The sequence below is a fragment of the Ornithorhynchus anatinus genome, chromosome 9, assembly GCF_004115215.2.
Source record: "Ornithorhynchus anatinus isolate Pmale09 chromosome 9, mOrnAna1.pri.v4, whole genome shotgun sequence".
NCBI classification, from domain to species: domain Eukaryota; kingdom Metazoa; phylum Chordata; class Mammalia; order Monotremata; family Ornithorhynchidae; genus Ornithorhynchus; species Ornithorhynchus anatinus.
The window spans coordinates 20,638,360-20,657,944 of NC_041736.1; the positions used below are offsets into that span (position 1 = coordinate 20,638,360).

The 19,585-nt window shown below is 43.6% G+C and overlaps 1 protein-coding gene across 4 annotated transcripts in view; it reads right to left on the bottom strand.

The window, feature by feature from the left end:
• PDE11A (phosphodiesterase 11A) overlaps positions 1-13,694 on the bottom strand; it is a 98,314-nt gene extending 84,620 nt beyond the window's left edge. The window contains exons 1-4 of one of the 4 annotated variants that reach the window (XM_007671281.3): positions 13,417-13,694; positions 10,256-10,345; positions 7,413-7,553; positions 4,232-4,296 (exon numbers count right to left, since the gene is read on the bottom strand). In XM_007671281.3, the coding sequence (XP_007669471.1) occupies positions 4,232-4,296; positions 7,413-7,553; positions 10,256-10,342 (293 nt within the window). In that variant the 5' untranslated portion in view covers positions 10,343-10,345; positions 13,417-13,694. Of the gene's footprint in view, positions 1-4,231; positions 4,297-7,412; positions 7,554-10,255; positions 10,346-11,522; positions 12,492-12,517; positions 13,183-13,212; positions 13,251-13,416 lie in introns of those variants that run through there. The other 3 variants (XM_007671280.3, XM_029072583.2, XM_029072580.2) reach the window with 3 other exon arrangements.
• Between the last annotated feature and the right edge of the window lie 5,891 nt (positions 13,695-19,585).

Genomic DNA, 19,585 nt, shown 5'->3' on the forward strand with positions numbered 1-19,585 from the left:
TCTTGTTCAACTCTGCCGTTTGACACACAACAACTGAAAATTTATCTGGCAGTACATTTAGCACATATAGCTCATGGAAAAATGCCGTAATATAATGAAATAGATACTGAGAAACTTCATGGCCTAGTAGAAAGAGCACGGGCCCGGGAGTCAGAAGACCTGGGTTCTAATCCCAGCTCTGCCACTTGTCTGTTGTGTGACCTTGATCACATCACTTCATTTCTCTGCGCCTCAGTTACCTCATCTGTAAAATGCAGATTAAATCTTGCTCTCTCCTACATAGACTGTGAACCCCATGAAGGATAGGAACTGAACCAAGCATCACTAACTCATATCTACCCCAGGGCATAGAACAGTGCTTGACTCATAACTGCTTTACAAATACCATTAAAAAAAAATTGGACAGTGATAGCAGTTGACAGCTAGTCCAGAGAATTCAAGCCTCAAAGTAATTATTGTTTGGTCTGAATGACCGTTTGGCTGCTTAAATTGAGCAAATTAGCTGAACGCTGTCAAAACCGCCCCCTTTATTAGTGCTGCTTAGATACAATCTCTGTCAATCCCCTGTATAGTAAAAACTCCTAAACCCAAGTTCTGCATTTCCCCACATTTTTAAATATCCAAACTTTTTAGGCCAACCTGTATTACCCTGGTAGAACCAGCCTTCTCCATACTGAGTTCTATGCATATAATAACTATGGTATTTGTTAAACACTTAGTATGTCCCAAGCACTATTTTAAGTGCTGGGGAAGATATAAGTTAACCAGTTTGGACACAGTCCCTGTCCCATCTGGGGCTCATAGTCCAAGTAGGAGGGAATAGGATTTAAGCCCCATTTTACAGATGAGGTAACTGAGGCCCAAAGAAGTTAGTGACTTGCTCAAGGTCACAAAACGAACAAGTTGCAGAGCCAGCCCTGGAAACTGAAATCCTTGGGTGGAGATAAGAGTCCCGGGAAAAATTAGCACCATATGCTTCTACTCAAAATAATTCCTGTCCCAAAGGACCGTCAACTTTTATTGGGTAAGAATATACCATGTGTCAATTTATTGTATTTTTTCCCCCTCAAGCACATTTTACTTCAAACGGATTGAGAGTCAGTTTTTCATTCCCTGTTTAGTTCTTCCATATGTGGAATTCCCACTATCTTCCTAGTTAAGATACTCAGTAGGGGCTAGGTCAGCTAGTATGGAAATCAGAGTCAGGGCAGAGCATCACGGCATTATCCCCCCAAATACAGCCCTTCTTGAGGTGGGTCTAGATGTAAGGCTTCAAGAGTTGAAGAGCAGGGAGATCCTTATCTAAATCATGGGGCAGGGCACGGGGTGGGGTCAGTGAAGGGGAAGAGGGCTTTACCATCCCTCACAGAAGCTAGTTCATCTAAAGCACATGGAAGGCCATTCTGTTTATTATAAAAATAAAGACTAGGTTCATGAGAATACTGTAAACTCATCGTGGGCAAGGAATGTGTCTACCAACTCTGTTACACTGTACTCTCCCAAGGGTTTAGTATGGTGCTCTAGATTATAAACTCATCCTCTAGACTGTAAGATCATTGTGGGCAAGGAAGGTGTCAACCAACTCTGTTAAATTATTTTCTCCCAGAGGTTTAGTACAGTGCTCTAGCTGTAAACTCGTGTGGGCAAGGAATGTGTCTGTTTATTGTTATATTGTACTCTCCTAAGCACTTAGTACAGTGCTTTGCACACGGTAAATGCTCAATAAATACAACTGAATGAACGAATGAATTGATAAATCTGCCAGGAAGAGGAATTTTTAAATCCAAAGGTAGAAACTAAGATTTCATTAAGGCCATCCAATTCATTCCTACTGGGATTCAAAGCAAAGGTTGGGGAAAAAGACACTGAGCAGAATCGATGCCCTTAGTACAATCAGTGTGGTATTAATTGAATCCTTACTTTGTGCAGAGTGATGCACTAAGGGCTTGGGAGAGTACAGTAGAGTTGGTAGGACTGGTATTAGTAGAACAAAGTTAATATTACTTTTTGTTTGTTTCACACCGTGACTCTGAAAACTGAACAGGCCACCAGCAAAAAAGAGGGCAGGTCATTCAGGTTGGAACAACAATCTAAGTCAGCAGTCCTGGGTGACATATTCCTACTCTCAGATATCTCTGTCATTCTGACACCAGCTTGTGGGGATGCTGACGAAGCCACTGCCTCCCCCAGCTTCAGCTCACTGATCTGTAAAATGAGAATAATGAGCTTGGCCGCCCCCTTGCTTTATGGCTGGCTTACGAGTCAGAATTCTCTTCGGAAACAAGGTTTGAAACACTCAAACAAAAGCCGTCCCTAATATCCAGTAACTAATTTCTGGTAGCAAACTTTCCTTTCCATTTCCCAATTCAGTTCCCAGTCCCCTTTAGTTAAAATAATAAAGTAATAATAATGTTGGTATTTGTTAAGTGCTTACTATGTGCAAAGCACTGTTCTAAGCGCTGGGGGGATACAAGGATACAAGGTGATCACGTTGTCCCTCACGGGGCTCACAGTCTTCATCCCCATTTTACAGATGAGGTAACTGAGGCCCAGAGAAGTTAAGCGTCTTGCCCAAAGTCACACAGCTGACAAGTGGCGGATCCGGGATTAGAACCCATGACCTCTGACTCCCGAGCCCGGGCTCTTTCCACTGAGCCACGCTGCTTCTCAGGAAGCAGATGCAGGTCTGTTCACCCTCCTAATGCCAACAAAATCCACAGGTGAAAGTATTTGGTAGCTCTGTCCCGTGCTGTTCCAGGATGTCAGGGCTGGAAGAGTAGACGGAAGGACACGTTTGGTTCTCGGTCGCGTGTCCTGAGGGTCAGTGCTGAGCTGGGGTAAGTCTGTGTTCCTCCTGGAGTGAGCACTACCTTGTTCCCCAGCGGCACTCTATTACCCAGGAAACTGGCCTTTCTGAGCACTTCTTGTATTACATCCCATTTAATTACAACTCCAAACTCTAATTAGATTAAGATGGAAGTGTGACGAGAGAGTGGACCAATTGTGACAATGATAAAGGCAGTGCACGGGGCCATTAGTTAGCGAATGTGTGAACACTAATCGAACCAAAGGTGGCTAAGTCTGACCACATATCTGTTCTCCCTCATTCACGGAGCTCAGTGGGAGCAGGCAGTTAAGATGGCAAATGCCTCACTCACAGTCAGGTGCTTGGGAATAGCCTGAAGGGAAACTAAAAAACTGGGTCAAGGAACTGGGGTGCTAACTGGGGTCCAGCATGGCCAGAGTCTACAGGTCTCGATTCCTTAGGCCCCCTTATTCTTCCATACGAATAGCAGTCAGGGCTAGTGAGATCCATCAGTCAATCCATAGTATTTATTGAGTGCTTTTGGTGTGCAGTGCACTATACTGAGTGCTTGGAAGAGAACAGTACAATAGAGTCAATAGATATGTTCCCTGTCCACAAGGAGCTTACAGTCAGGAGGGGAAGATAGACACCGATATTGATAAGTAAATAAATTATGGATATGTACGTGAGATCCTCTCTTTACTAACCAGTCACTCCGTTCACAGGGTTTCTTTTCCATTATTTGTGATTTTGGGGTTATCAGTGAACGGCCTGGGCCAGGCTTTCATTTTCCAGAGTGGTGGGGAGGGAGGCCATTAAAATATACAGATAATCCAAAAATGTCATTCTTGGGATGTTAAAACCTCCTCCCTTATCTGAGCTGCCAAAAGATAATGAAGTCCTAGATTTCAGGCAAGAAGAAAGAAAATTGAAGGGCAAATTTAAATTGGCGAGGAAATAGTCCCACTAAAATTGGGTTCATGTTTCAGTGCCAAATGATGACAGTAATTTATCTGTATTTCACTGTCCAACTTGAAGTGTTAAATTGTGAACTGAAATAAAAAATCATCCACTGCCATTCTAACGAATGCCCAAGTATTTGGCAGTGGAATTGGCACTATTCAAAAATATTCAGAAGGTACCAATTAATCAATTGTATTTATTAAGCACTGTGTGCAGAGCACTGTACTAAGCACTTGGGAGAGTACAGTATAACAGACACTTCCCTGCCACAATGAGTTTACAGTCTAGAGGGGAACACAGACATTTTGATAAATAAATAAATTACGGATATGTACAGAAGTGCTGTGGACAAATGTAGAAGGCCATTCCCAATGTCGACATCATTGATTACAATACTCAGCACTTTGGGGTGATGCTAGTAGAAGCTGGTGGTTGGGGATAAATGCAGTATATTATTCCTACCTGTTCTCAGCATCTGCATTGTATTTTGGAGACATCAGTTCAAATGATTTCGCAAACTTCACCACCTGTCGATAAAAATGAAGACAACTGAAGTGAATTCAAAATCTGTAGAACGGTAGTAGAGTTTTGCACTGCCCACTATCCATTTCCAAAGTTTTCAGTGAAAACACATCTAGGATAACAGGCAAAAGATTGGCAAAAGGCAAAGGTGAGAAGGGATGAAGGAAGAGAAGGAAGAAGGGGAAAAGAATGAGGGCAGCCAGCTTGGAAGGGAGAGGGAAAGCAGAGAGCTTTTTTGCCTATATTCTATCAGCCGCTGGCTCCAAAGTCTCCACTCTCTCACCAGTTGTCTCTTTTCTGTGCACCCCAGGGGCAAGGATTTGGATAACGGGGCACCTTCAAGCCCTGGTTCAGATGCCCAACCAGCTGATGGGCTGGACTTTCTATCGAGCAAACTTTCCCCAGTCGAAGGAGACTGCATTTCTGAAAGTCACCAGACACTCTCTGGGCTGGCATTCAGCTAGCCGAGGCCACGCTTCAGAAGCCACTGGATTACATGCCGTCTGAGCTAAAGGGATTGATAGCGCTTGAGCTAATGGTTTAGGGACTGGGATTGTTCTAAGTATTAAAACACCTTTAGCAGGGAGATAATGACCCCAAACCAGGGAGACACAGTATGAGAACAGAGCAAGTTCTACTCTTAAGGAAAATGGATGGCATGAACACTGCCAAAACCCATGCTATGATAACCTTCATGGGGATGAGGACAGGGTTGATTATGCAGTGCCTCTGCAGACTGCTTCAGCTCCTGAGGAGAACAATTTATCAATCAATCAACAGTATTTATCGAGAGCTCTCTATGTGCAGAACACTCTAACGAGGAACCCTGCCTTCAAGGATATTACATTCTAGAGGGGGGAGACAGAAATTAAAATGAATTACAGGTACCAAGAAGCAATGAAGTACAAAGATATGCACATATGTACAATGGGAGGGTATGAGTACCTAAATGCTTAGGTGATGTGGAAGTGCAGAAGAAACAGCTGGTAGGGGGAAAGGGATTGAGGGAAAGGATATGAGAGATTAATCAGGGCAGGCCTCCTGGAGGATTTGTGGCTTCAGAAGGGTTTCTAAGATAAGCAGAGCAGAGGTTTGCCAGTGGTGAGAGGAGAGAGCTCCAGGCAGAGAAGAGGGTTTGAGCAAGAGGTCTCAAGAATGAGGCAGGGTAAGTAGGTTGGTTTATTTACTCCACAATGTAAACTTCTCCCTTCTCGCACTTTCAGAGTCTCAGGGCTGTCGTCATCAACAAGAAGCTGAGTGTTTGGGTTCCAGATGGCCCCCAGTTGTTGAGATCTCACCTCTTGGAATCATCCCCCAAATTAAAGCACCCCACTGACTCCCAAGTCCGTGCTCTTGGCACTAAGTTGCGCTTGCTTTAAACAGGCATGGTTTAGAGATCAGGATTAAAGAGGAATGTTTTCCTCTCATTTAATTCAAGATCTTAAACCAAGACCTTCAAACCTTTAAAATATAAATTTGGCACCAAGATGCTTATTCCCTATTCACCTGATTACCTTTTATCTAGAACAGTGCTTGGGAAATAGTAAGCGCTTAACAAAAACAAAGCCTGGGGCTGAGAGTCAGAGGGACCTGGGTTCTAATCCCAGCTCTGCCACTTGTTTGCTGTGTGATCTCGGGCAAGCCACTTAACTTCCCTGTGCCTCTGTTTCTTCATCTGTAAAATGGGGATTAAATACCTATTCTTTCACCCTACTTAGACTATGAGCATCATGTGGGACTGGGACTGTCTGATCTGGCTACCTTGTATCTATCTCAGGGCTTAATACAGTGCTTGTTCAACAAATATTATTATTATTATTTTTATTACCATTAGGGTTACCAGGCACTGTGTTAGAAATATGGCGATACCAGTGTTTTTACTTTCACTCTGCTCCTGAGGAAAAGGGCTTACCTGCAATTTATTCTAGGGTCTGTTTCTCTTACTAGATTACAATATCCATGAGAGCAGAGATTAGGTCTATTAACTCTACTGAACTTTCCCAAGTGCTTAGTAGAGTGCCCTGCACAGAGTCAGCACACAATAAATACCATTCATTGATCAAATATGGGATAAGCATGTGTCTCCCTGCAACAGACCTTTTCAGAAAAAATGGACTAAGGAAATCAATCAATCAATCAATCAATCAATCAATCAGTAGTATATATTAAGAGCTTCCTGTGTACAGAGCACTGTACTAAAGCCATGGAAGGGCATAATACAATAGAGTTGGTAGACACTAACTTAGGCCTCCAGTAGTTTACAATTCCATATGAAAGAGGAACAAGTGATAAGCCTAATAATGTATTACTCAATCAGTATTTATTGAGCACTTACTATGGGCAAAGCACTGTACTAAGCACTGGGAGAGTTCAATATAATAGTTGGTAGACATGCTCCCTGCCTACCACAAGCTTATAGTCTAGACGCATTAAAAATAGCAATAAAAGATGGAAACCCACAAATTAATTCCATGCTGCCCTATCACAAGGTCTCATTTTGAACAAAAACACTCACATCCATTCCAGTAAAACTATTTTCATAAATCGTCATAGATTCTGTTCCCCAGGCAGTGTTCTTTGGTGGAGCAGTTCAGTTTCCAGGAAAATGTTTTAAATCTTACAAGAGAAAAAAGACTTCAGGAAGAGAGCTAGTCTGGTGAGAAAGTTTCCTCTAATATTTGCAGAGAATGAAACTGGTTGTCTTTTGGTGAATTCCGTGAAATTTTTCTGACAGGATTAAAAAACGGAATGGCTTGAGCATAATGAATGCATTCTCCTGTGAAAATTAAATGAGAAGGAGCATGGCCTAATGGAAGTGCCTGGGCATTAGAGGACTTGAGTTATAATCCTGGCTCAACCACTTGTCTGATGAATGACCTTGGTCAAGTCACTTCACTTCTCTGGGCCTCAATTATCTCATCTGTAAAATGGGAATTAAGACTGTGAGCCCCATGTGAGACATGGACTGTGACCAACCTGATTAGCTTCTGTCTGCCCCAGCACTTAGTACAGTGCCTGGCGCATAGTAAGCACTTAACAGATACCATTGAAAAAAATGACAGTTTATATCATTTCTAAATTTCACAAATCTGTGGCAAATGGTAGTTGAAAGGTCACTTACTGGAGATTCAATGTCCTCCAGGAGCAGAACGGAGCATCGTTCACATTTTAACAGTGTCTGGGCACGGTGCATAATTTTCTTGACAATTTTCTCCAGGTCTGTCTGTTCTTCAAAAAGATCATTTACCACCTCCAACAAAGCCTGTTTAAGATAAAAGGCAGTCAGAGAGATATTTGTGAATGTGCCCACAGCTTTCATTAGGATTCAAAGATGATGCTACAGACTGTGAGCCTTCTTGGTGTGGGTGAACAGCCACAACTGACTGCATTATCAGAAATCCCCAAATCCCCCCGAGTCACTGGCGAGCCGATGTGTTGACGATTCTGATAGAGAAATTTAGAAGATTTGAAGATATCGATTAATTGTTTCTCGGAATCAGCAAACCGTGGGGAACTGACAGTAGCTGGAAAACTACAGTTATATACTAGTCTTCACATGGGAAATTCTATCCACAACCAAAGTTTGTTTTTTTTAATGGTACCTGTTACGTGCTTACTACATGCCAGGCACTCTGCTGAGCACTGGGGTAGATATAGGATTGGATTGGAAACAGTCCCTGTCCACATAGATCTAACAGTCTTAATCCCCATTTTACAGAAGAGGTAACTGAGGCACAGAGATGATAAATTACTCGCCCAAGGTCACACAGCAGGTATGTGGTGGAACTGGGATTAGCACTCATGTTCCATGACTCCCAGGCCCATTCTGTTTCCTCTATGCCATGCTGCTTCAGTATTGCCACAGAGTACATAGTACAGTACTTAGCACATGGTAAGAGCTTAACAAATACTTTGACTTTTATTATTATTTTTACAGTGTTCTGCACACAGTAAGCACTCAATAAATGCTATTTATTAACAGAGATAAGCATGACCACTGATCTGCTATGTCGGCAACACATTTTCCAGAGGTGCAAGGATAGAGCAGGTATCTGTCTCCCCATTTTGTAAGCAGATCATGTTTACCAACTCATTTGAATTGTACTTTCCCAGAGCTTAGTACAGTGCTCTGCACAAATACCACCTATTGATTGATTGATGAGGCTGAATCAAGAAAGCTATTATACCCTTTGGAAGACTGAAAAGCAGAGCATAGCATCGATGTGGCATCAAGATTTAAACCAAGTGCTCTAATACACAAAAGAAGCTCAATAAATACTCTGGGTTGATTAAATACATGATCAAAATACATCCCGGTCCAGGAAGTGTATTATTCACTTTTAGTCTATTCATCAGAACTCTCACACTCCTCTGATATTTAACTGAGAATATGGCATTCCATTAAAAAATGCAATGTATAAAATAAAACACAGTTGCATTACAAAGAAAGGTGGCACCTGGAGAACTTTCCGCAGAGAGAGAGGAGAGCAGATACAAGGTTAGGGCAGGAGAAGATGGAACGGGGAGCGGCCCTGAATCTCAGTTGCCTAGAAATAGATTTCAATTCCAGTTAGGAGGCCGCACTTCCCCTGGACTTCAGGATGAAAGTCACTCAGAGTGCAACGGGATAAGGTGGAGAAGGGTAAGAGCCAATCTCTTTAAGAAGCGTTGAATCGCCATTTAAACAGATGAGCAAACTGAAGCACAGAGATGCTAAGTGATTTGCCCAAGGGCACTCGGCAATCAAAAGGCAGTGGGGGGATTAGAACCTTATTATATTCTTTCAAGTGCTTACTACAGTGCTCTGAACACAATAAGTGCTCATTAAATACCACTGATGGATTGAATGTTAATGGAATTGATGTCCTTGTTAATCTAGTCTGAAAGTTGTTGAGGGCAGGGAATGTCTTTTGTTATATTGTATTCTCCCAACCACTTAGTAGAGTGCTTTGCACACAGTAAGCTCTCAATAAATACCATTGAATGAGTGAATGAATGAATTTAGTCTGGGAAGCATTAAGTGACCACTGTCATCACTGAAAGATAGCAATATTAACCTATAGATTGTTAATAAGTAGAATGAATATTTGTCTTGCTCATGAAACTGTTAGATGAGAAATTGCATCAAGGTTGTTTGTATTTTTCATTTAACCTAGTTGGTAAAAGTTCAGCCTCGAGCTTGTTACTGAAAGCAGCTGAGCTTGTTACTTCAATAGCATTTCTTATGTTCCTTCTTCCTGACAGCCAGGAGAGCAAACAGAAATGGCAGGGGGAGGGGACTGCTTGACAGTCAAATTGATTCTTATCACTGTTTTCTTCTGATTTTGGAGGTTTTCAGGAAAGGGGCCCTTTCCTCCCATAGTCTCTGACTCCCTACACTTCCAACAACAAGTTGTTTGGCTTCCTAGTATCTATAATTCTATAAAACGCAGATAAATCAATGGCATTTATTGACAATATAAATACAATTTATGTTATATATATATATACATATATATATATCACTATATATAAATACATAGCAATTCTTATATACCTAAATAATCCTTAAGAATTTAGCCATGTCACCCATATAAGAATTTCTAATAAATAGAGTGATCCTTACAGTTAATGTTTTTGAAGGCCTCTAATTCCTCAGCAGAGCTACAGAACTCCATTGATTTAAAGCATAACTCATTTCAAGTGCTTAGTACAGTGCTCTGCACACAGTAAGTGTTCACTAAATACCACTGCTAGAGTCTTATCTTAGTTTTCGTTCAGAGAGGAAAGAGAAAATCAAAAGCCTATACATTAATTCCCCTCTATTTAAGCGCATTACTTGAAGAACATCATCAACCATGAACTTGAAGGAATCAACTGAAATATCGTGACAGAAAAGACTCTTGGACTATTTCAATTTGATCTGCTATTTTTTAAAGCCAAAATTGGTCAGAGGATTTGTCATTAGTGCTTCTTTTTACTCACCCTGCTTCTGTCATATTCTTTCCTCGAGGCAGCAAAAAGTTGAGCATTAGCTATGGCGATCCCACAGAACGGGAGATACATCTCCATAACCTAATGTGAAAAGAAGTTTGGAATTATCATTCTGAGTAGTGGCTGGACTCCTGGGCATCTGCTTTTTTAGGATTTTCTCTACATGACACTGAGGCAACCCAACCTAGTGGAAAACCAAGGATCTGGGAGTCAAGAGACCTGGGTTCTAATCCCAGCCCTATTGGCCTGCTGTGAGACCATGCTGCCAGTCCCACAGGCTCTTAACATTGACACTGTCCTTGACTTATCCCTCTACTTCAACCTGCATATTCAAACATGTACCAAATCCTGCCAATCCTACCTTCATGATATCTCTAGAATCCACACCTTCATTTCCATCCAAATTGTTACCTTGCTGGTTCAAGCGCTTGGCATAGCCCAGATAAACTATTTTTTTAATGGTATTTGTTAAGTGCTTACTATGCGCCAGACAATGTACTAAGCACTAGGGTAGATACTATCTAATCAGGTTTTGGACACAGTCCATGTCCTACGTGGGGCTCCCAGTCTTAATCCCCAATTTCCAGATGAGGTAATTGAGGCACAAAGAGGTTAAGTGACTTGTTCAAGGTCACACAGCAGACAAATGGAGGAGCCATCATTAGAACCCAGATCCTTCTGAGTCCAGGCCTGTGCTCTATCCACTAGGCCAAGCAGCTTCTCGTGCACCAGGCAAGATGTTGTCAGTGTCTTGGTAAATTCATCTGTGCTGCTGAGAGTAACTGCATTGGACTGTTGTAGGGTGAGGAAAGGGCAAGGGTTCTTCCCTCTCCGGATACCTGTGCATCCCTGACAGGGCTTTACGTGATGAATGATGAATTGGAGGTATGGGAATTCAGTTGACTGGGTCCCATGCCCCCATGCCTTGGGGCCAGGATAGCTCTGCTTAGGGAAGTCTCTGCAGGCCTTTAGGTCTTGGACTGGGCAAGACCATCGGATGATCAGGGAGGAGTGAAATCTTAAAAGAAACTTCCCACCCAGCATCTCCCCTATCTGGAAATCCTGGCCTGCAGTTCCAGCAGCCTGTTTTGTTTTGGACCATAACCGTGGCCTTGTCTGGGGCACAAGGCGCTGGGCCACAGAGAACCTTCTTCCCTGGGTCCCTCTCTCCTGGGAGCTTGCGAACAAAGAAACCTTGAGGGGCTTCCCTGTCCCCATAAGACATGCTCAGAGTCTGAGCACCAGGTGCAAGGATTACCTTGCTGGGCAGCCGGAGATAGGTCATTGGTTCAGCATCCTAAATTTGGCTCCAAACCAATCAATCGATAAATCATATTTATTAAATGCTTCTTATGTGCAGAGCACTGTACGATACAGTACAGAGAGTCCAATACAGAATAAATACAACGAAGTTGATAGACACGTTCCTAACGCAGAAGGAGATCGCAGTCTAGAGAGAAGTCTGTCTCAGTCCCAGCATTCCTCGGAGTGGTGATTTTCTCCAAAGCCTATTGAAGTCTCTTGGCAGCTGCACCACTACAGATTTGGCTCTTCAGATTTCTCGCCTGATTTCTCAGCTGATTGGCTACACTGTGGCCTGAATGTTCTTTCTTATGGGCAGGCTGGCTCAACCTCAGCTCTCTCGGCCATCTGGACAAGCCCTGCACCAGTCACGGTTAGATAAACGGCATGGGAGTACCGTAGAAAAAAGCCATGTATTTCTGTTTCAAGGCCAATTCCAGTCTTGTTCTTAAAACCTCGTCTTGGGGGGGAGGGGGGGAGGGGAGAGGGCACATGGTTTGACCAGGATTCCATGGTGATCCAGTGGTCTGGGGGTCAACTTTAGCTGAGGATAAGAAATGTCCCTCTGGGAGAACTATGTGACTGCTTGCCACTGCTTCTGCTTAGTTCTGCTTAGTACAGTGCTCTGCACAAATACCACCTATTGATTGATTGCTGAGACTGAATCAAGAAAGCTATTATACCCTTTGGAAACTGAAAAGCAGAGCATAGCATCGATGTGGCATCAAGATTTAAAACAAGTGTTCTAATACACAAAAGAAGCTCAATAAATACTCTGGGTTGATTAAATATATTATCAAATTACATCCCGGTCCGGGAAGTGTATTATTCACTTTTAGTCTATTCATCAGAACACTCACACTCCTCTGATATTTAACTGAGAATATAACATTCCATAAAAAATGCAATGTATAAAATAAAACACAGTTGCATTACAAAGAAAGGTGGCACCTGGAGAACTTTCTGCAGAGAGAGAGGAGAGCAGATACAAGGTTGGGGCGGGAGAAGATGGAGCCGGACTGGTCCTGAATCTCCGTTGCCTAGAGACAGATTTCAATTCCAGAGAGGAGGCCTGTTCTGTTCTCTTTTCCCCCATGAACTATGAGCCCCATGTCAGACAGGGACTATGACTAATCCAACGATATGGTATCTACCCTATGCTCGGCACATAGTAGGTGCTTAACAAATACTGCAATTATTGGTAGTTTTACTATCATATCAGCATCAGGGCTTCCCATCAGCTGGTTCCTTCTGGTTCATCAACACTGTAGATCCTGATGCTCTTTATATTTCTTCACTTCCTGACTCAAATAGTTTCATCTCCTAAAAATTGGCTCTCTGTTCAATCCCATGAAGCCTCCCTCCATCAGACCCATCAGCAATCAATCCATATCAGGCTCCAGGAAGTGAGGGAATGCACACTCCTCTCCTACAGCCTCGGGAAGTTACTGGTAACTGTCGCCTTCCCCTTGCTGTACGATCTTAACCCCCTCAGACTCTGCAGAGAGTAATCAGTAACTGCCACCTCCCCTCACTGTGTGTTCTCGGCCCTTCACCTCCCTTCCCTGTGTGTCCTCATCCCCCCATCCCCTTGGCTATGCAAAAAAGAAGAATCTGGTAACTGTCCTTCTCCTCACTGCACATACTCAGTTCCTCTTCCCTGCTGCCACATGGAATATAACCAGTAACTGCTGTCTGGCTGAGCGTTCTCAGCCCCTCTCCCCTGAGACCGAGTGGAATAACCACTAACTGCCGCCTCCTCACTGTGTTTGCAGCCCCTCTCCCTCTGCAGCAGGGCCCATGAGATCAATCAATAGTATTTATTACTATTATTACCTACTATTTATTACCTGCCCAACTCTCAGCCATCACGCAGCCAACTCCATGGCAGTGGATGGCACACAGAACCTAGCTGTGGCCACGGGTGGCGAGGAAGTCTGTGCCACAGGGCCCAGTGATGTTTCCCCCCTTCTGCCTGACTTTGCCCAGCCCTGGTCCCGCCTTCATGGCTAGATGAACTCTGACACAGCCATTCCCTTCCTTCGTTTCCAATAAATTCCCGTCTGTGCAAGAGAGCTCTTTCTTCTGTCTACCCTGCCGTCTGCCCAGCCAGGTTGGAGGAGGTGGCGGAGGGATCTGGATGGTGATCGGTCTCCCTGGGGTCAGAGAGGGAAACAGGATAGCGAGGGAGGGGTCAGAAATCAGTCACGTACAGTTGAGGTGTAAATTCAGGCATGGTCCAGCTCAGATCCTCTGGCACCCACCCTATTGACCCCAGGTGGAAGCACCAAGAGTCTGAGGAGGGAAGGGTCAACCTCTGGTTATGGCTTGTAGGCTCCGGGTCAGCACCAAGCCCAGGAATCCAGTCCAGGAAATCTTAAACCCAAACCATCTTCATTTCCTGCAGGAGCCTTGAGCACCATCAAAATGATGAAGTAATTGGAGCAGAATGAAACGTAGAGGCCAAATTCTTTCTAAAAATACTTCTAACAAGGAGTTGTATGAGATGGAAATCTAGCTCATAGCTTTACAAATTTTTCAGGAACCATTAAAAGGAACTTTCTTATTGTTGCCATGCCACCCTGTGGCACATAGACTAAGCCCCCGCCTTCATCATGAACATCATCAGTGTTGAGGTAGAAAGACCCATTCCTTCCTTAAAAAGCCCTGAACTACTACTAATAATAATGGTGGTATTTGTTAAGCACTTACTATGTGCAAAGCACTGGGGTAGATGCAATACAATCCTATCAGACATATTCCTCTCCTACATGGGACTCACAGTTCAAGGGGGAGGTAGAATGGGTATTAAATCCCCATTTTTCAAATGAAAAAACTGAAGCACAGAGAAGTTAAGTGCCTTGCCCAAGGTCACGAAGCAGGCAAGCGGAAGATCCAAATTAGAACCCAGGTCTTCTGGCTCCCATTTCTGTACTCTTTGTGCTAGACAATGCTACTTATCTCCTTGTTTGAAGATAAGGACAATACCCTGAAATTTAAGGAACTTTGTTCTTGGGAGTTGAGGGAGAAATAAGCTTCACTAATTCTAAATTGTTTTATAGTCACGTCTTGCAAGTATTTGGAACTTGTGCAGTGACTCGTGTGCACAATTGCTATATCTTGCCTTTTAATTCTATTCTTGTTTACTGAACTGGAAGGTATCCAAATATATAAAATGTATTCTTGGTGTTTATATAATTCAGCTTCCCTGGAAGAGTAATTGTATATACACATAAATTTAATTGCTCTTCCAACTTTCATATTCAAAGTGACTTTCACGATGAGGGAACTGAGACACAGAGAAGTGAAGTGATGTGCTCAAGATCACAGAGAAACAAGTGTCTGACCGGGATTAGAACCCACATCCTTCTGCCTCCCAGGCCCATGCTCTGTCTACTAGGCCAAAATGCTTCTCACTTTAAGGCCAACCTAAAAGGCAGGTTGAACAAAGTTTTGGTACCTTCATGCTTTTTAACAGCTCTAAAAAAACTCTCATAAGTCATTAACAAGGAGAGAATTTGATGCTAGAATTTTAGTCTATATTCAGTATGATAGCACATAAAAGGATGTGTTTTCTGTGAGACTGCATCCTTCCACCCATTTGGGTTCCTCCATTTAGTAATAATAATACTTTGGGTTTTTTATAGCACTCATTTACACAGCATTATCACGTTACCTATCTCATTTTTGCCCTCCCAACAACGCTGTGAGAGGAGGTAGAAAGGCAGGTATGATTATCTCCATCTTGCAGAGGAGGAAACAGGTATAGAGAGATTAAGTAACTTGCCCAAGCTCACACAGCAGTCCAGTGGCAGAACTCACACTCAAACCTAGGTCCTCCAGCTTCCAGACTGGTGCTCTTCCACTACACCAGGCTGCCTCTCCTAATAGTTGCCCCCCGGGTCTGGGCAGTTCTGTTCCACTCTACAGCCATCCGGTCCTCTGAGGCCTCCCGCCGGGCATTAATCCACTGCCAATCAGACATCAAGCTCCTTGTGGACAGGGATTGTGTCTAAAACTCTACAGTAGTGCTTCATACAATGCTCTGCAAAGAGTAAGCAGTCAATTCTGAGGGTTGGGTGTGGGGCTAGTGAAGTACATGGCTCGAATACCAATATTAGCTTTCCCCATGCTCATTCAGGCATCAATGAGTCTGCCTCAAGCCGGCACAGCCAGTGGCTTCACTTTGCACGGTCTCCACCTCCCCCATCTCCTCTCAGTCTTGTCCAAATACTTACAAGTGGCAGCAACCCATAGTTCCCAGAAACAACCCTCTCCCTTTTCTCCACCCCATCACTTTTTTTATCCAAGTCCCAAAGGAAGAGGCTGGCATGAGGACTGGACAAAGAGGGATATTCACCGCACTTTTGAACCATGAACAGGCTTGACCCTAGCTCCTGTGGACAGGGAATATGTCCACCTACTCGTTGTACTATACTCTCCCAAGTGTGTAGTCCAGTGCTCTGCACATTGTAAGTGCTCAGTAAATGCCACTGACTGATTGACTGATCTAAGTCACCACATTCAGGCAGGTACTGATCTATCAGCCACAGCATAAGGAGAGTTTTGCCCAGTTTTTATGGCCTTCTCTGAACTCCTGACTTTCTTAACTTACTGATTGGAGACCTAGATATTCATCACCTTCTTACCACAGAAGAGCCTGGGAAAGATCATCATGGAAAATATGGAATATTAAGGGCTCTGTAAGGAATTTTAAAGTGTGGAATTTAACTTGTCATGACAGAAAAATGAAATTGCTGAGCAAATTAAAGCCAGTGCAGGTGCTCAAACTGCATAACAAAGACATGACTAGATGCTTCCATCCATTTGAGTTTTGAAATGGAAGAATAAACCTTAGAAAGCCCCATAAAGGTTCCAATTGGGATTCAGAAGCTTTGATTTGGAATCCCAGCTGATGTTCTTGAATTTGATCCTTACAATGTTTCCCTCACTAATGTCCAGCAGTCCCTGGAGGAATGATCGGTTGGATGGCACTTAGTACAGTGTTCTGCATAGTTTCAGTGCTCAATTAATACAACTGACTGAACCGATAACCTTTAAAACTACCCAAGCCATAGATATGGTTTTAGATCCTCTCATCAGTGAAAATCAAACTATTCAGATTGAGACAATCTGAAGCATTACTGAAAAAACTAATGAAGCCCTGCATCAGCAATTACACTGTGAAGTGTTTTTGACATTTCTGTGCATAATGTTTTCCTGGCTTCTTTTACACTTACTGCCAATTAAATTACTTCAGGAGGTTGTGGGTGGGTGAATAGGGAGGTGTGGGAGGAGGTCTTAATTGTTTATTTGAATAAACATGGCTTGTAATTTAGCTGAAAAAAAAAGGCTCTTGCACAGCACACTCAGCTTACTTGAGCAAAAATGACAGTGTCACAATCCTGCCTGCCCATTTGGACTGATCAAATCACAGAGAAGCAGCATGGCTTAGTGGAAAGAGCCCGGGCTTGGGAGTCAGAGGTTGTGGGTTCTAATCCCGGCTTTGCCGCTTGTCAGCTGTGTGACCTATGGCAAGTCACTTAACTTCTCTGTGCCTCAGCTACCTCAACTGTAAAGTGGGGATTAAGACTGTGAGCCTCACATAGGACAACCTGATTACCTTGTATCTACCCCAGTACTTAGAACAGTGCTTGGCACATAGTAAGCGCTTAATGAATGCCATCATTATTGTTATTATTATTAAATGCCAAACCCCAAAGAAACCCCTGAGATTCATAAACCTGTCGCTACTGCTTAAATGGGAGCTTGTTTTGGTAACAAGAGTTATTTATTTCACAAAACTTCTGTACCATGGAAAATAGCTCGTGATCATCAAAACACCCTGCCTGTCAAGAATTGAGGATGAACCCATTTTGGCATCTCTGAAAGACTAACTGTGGGAAGCCCACTTGCTCTGTTGCTGCCTAAGCACTTCATTCAGCCGTATTTATAGGGTGCTAACTGTGTGCAAAGCACTGTAGTAAGCACTTGGGAGAGTACATACAACAGTCTCATACCCTGCCCACAATGAGCTCACAATCTGAATCACTGCCTCCATTTTAAAGATGAGGAAACCGAGGCCAAACAAATAAAAAAGTCTTAACTGGCTTCCCTAATTGCCCTGAGGTAAACAGGTGTCACTGAAGAAAGGTTCATCACTGTATCGTTTGTCGCCTCCTGGCCGGGTGACGGGGATTAAACAGCACGGTTGGGAGCATGGAGTTAAAATGAAAAATTAGTACCCATTCTTGGTATTTGCAAATCCCTTCCTGCTTTGAAGTTGACTTAGTCATTGGAATCTTATCTGTTTGGACTTGGAGTTTTGCCCAATTCAAGGTGTTTCATAGCTCCACAATGCTGGGCTTCTGAGGAGAGTGCTTTAGTGCTTTGACAAGGACATTCACTGGCTATTTTTATTAAAATAAATTCCCATGAAGCAGAAAATTGATTCAATGTAGAGTTTCGTGCTCCATTACACATTTTGAACCACACTGATTTGAGTTTTAGAAGCGGGGAGAGAGGGAATGGAGAGATGGGGAGGTAGAAGAGGTATAAAACTGTAAATTTCAAGACTGCCAAAAGCCAAAGGAACATTATAGCATTATAGCATATATATCCTCTTCCTAGTGAAACTTTCTGGTGTGCTTGAAAATTGGAGTTAGAATGATGTTTCTGGTGCCACTAAATGAGAGAGAGGTTTTGCTCACTGCCTTTAGCGGTTTGGTGCAGTGCAGTGGCCATGTCAAAGGATAAGAGCCCGGAAAGAGCCTGGAAAGAGCCCGGACTTGGGAGCCAGAGGTCATGGGTTCGAATCCCGACTCTGCCGCTTTATTCAATAGTATTTATTTATTCAATAGTATTTATTGAGCGCTTACTATGTGCAGAGCACTGTACTAAGCGCTTGGGATGAACAAGTCGGCAACAGATAGAGACAGTCCCTGCTGTTTGACGGTCTTACGGTCTAATAGGGGGAGACGGACAGACGAGAACAATGGCAATAAACGATGGCAATAAACGCTTGCAATAAACGATGGCAATAAACGCTTGTCAGCTGTGTGACTGTGGGCAAGTCACGTAACTTCTCTGTGCCTCAGTTACCTCATCTGTAAAATGGGGATTAACTGTGAGCCTCACGTGGGGCAATCTGATCACCCTGTATCTCCCTCAGTGCTTAGAACAGTGCTCTACATAGTAAGCGCTTAATAAATACCAACATTATTATAAAGCCCCTTGGCAGCGGGGAAAGGGACCCTCTTGAGGGGAGGCAGCAAACATAGGGATGACCACCAGGCACTCCAACCTCCAAGACTCCCTGCATCCCAAGCTCTAAGAACACCACCGGAAGAATTGCCTCTCTGGGGAGCCCCTCTCCCACCTGTTAACTAGTGCGGTCCAGAGCCCTGGCTTTGGCCGAAGGTGCTCTCTTGGGACACTGTTTCGGGGCTTTAGGAGACACCCCCCCACTCGCATGTCTCTAAGGGGGCAAGGACAAATCTGTGGATCGTATGCCTATGCCTGGATGCTTCATTAGACGAAGCAAAGTGGCCTAGCGGATAGAGCATGGGCCTGGGAGCTAGAAGGACCTGGGTTCTAATTCTGGATCCACCGCTTGTCTGCTGTGTAACCTTGAGCAAGTCACTTAACTTCTCTGTGCCTCAGTAGTGCTTGGCACATAGTAAGTGCTTAACAAATACCATCATTATTATCTGCAAAATGGGGATAAGATTTGGGAGCCCCATATGGGACTCCCATATGGACTGTGACTGACCTGGTTAGCTTGTATCTACCCTGGTGCTTAGTACAGTGCCTGGCACATAGTAAGCACTTAACAAATACCATAAAAAACTGTACCCAGCTAAGCCCAATGTGGCTCTGGATTCGCCTCCGGGAGCCCTCAGAGTCCCAACCTTTTAGACTATGATCTGCCACCTAGAAGCTGAAGTGCCTCAGCCAGAAATTGGACCTCCAGTAAATCTAAAGGGGCCACCCATCCTGCTTTAGGGGAGACGGTCACAA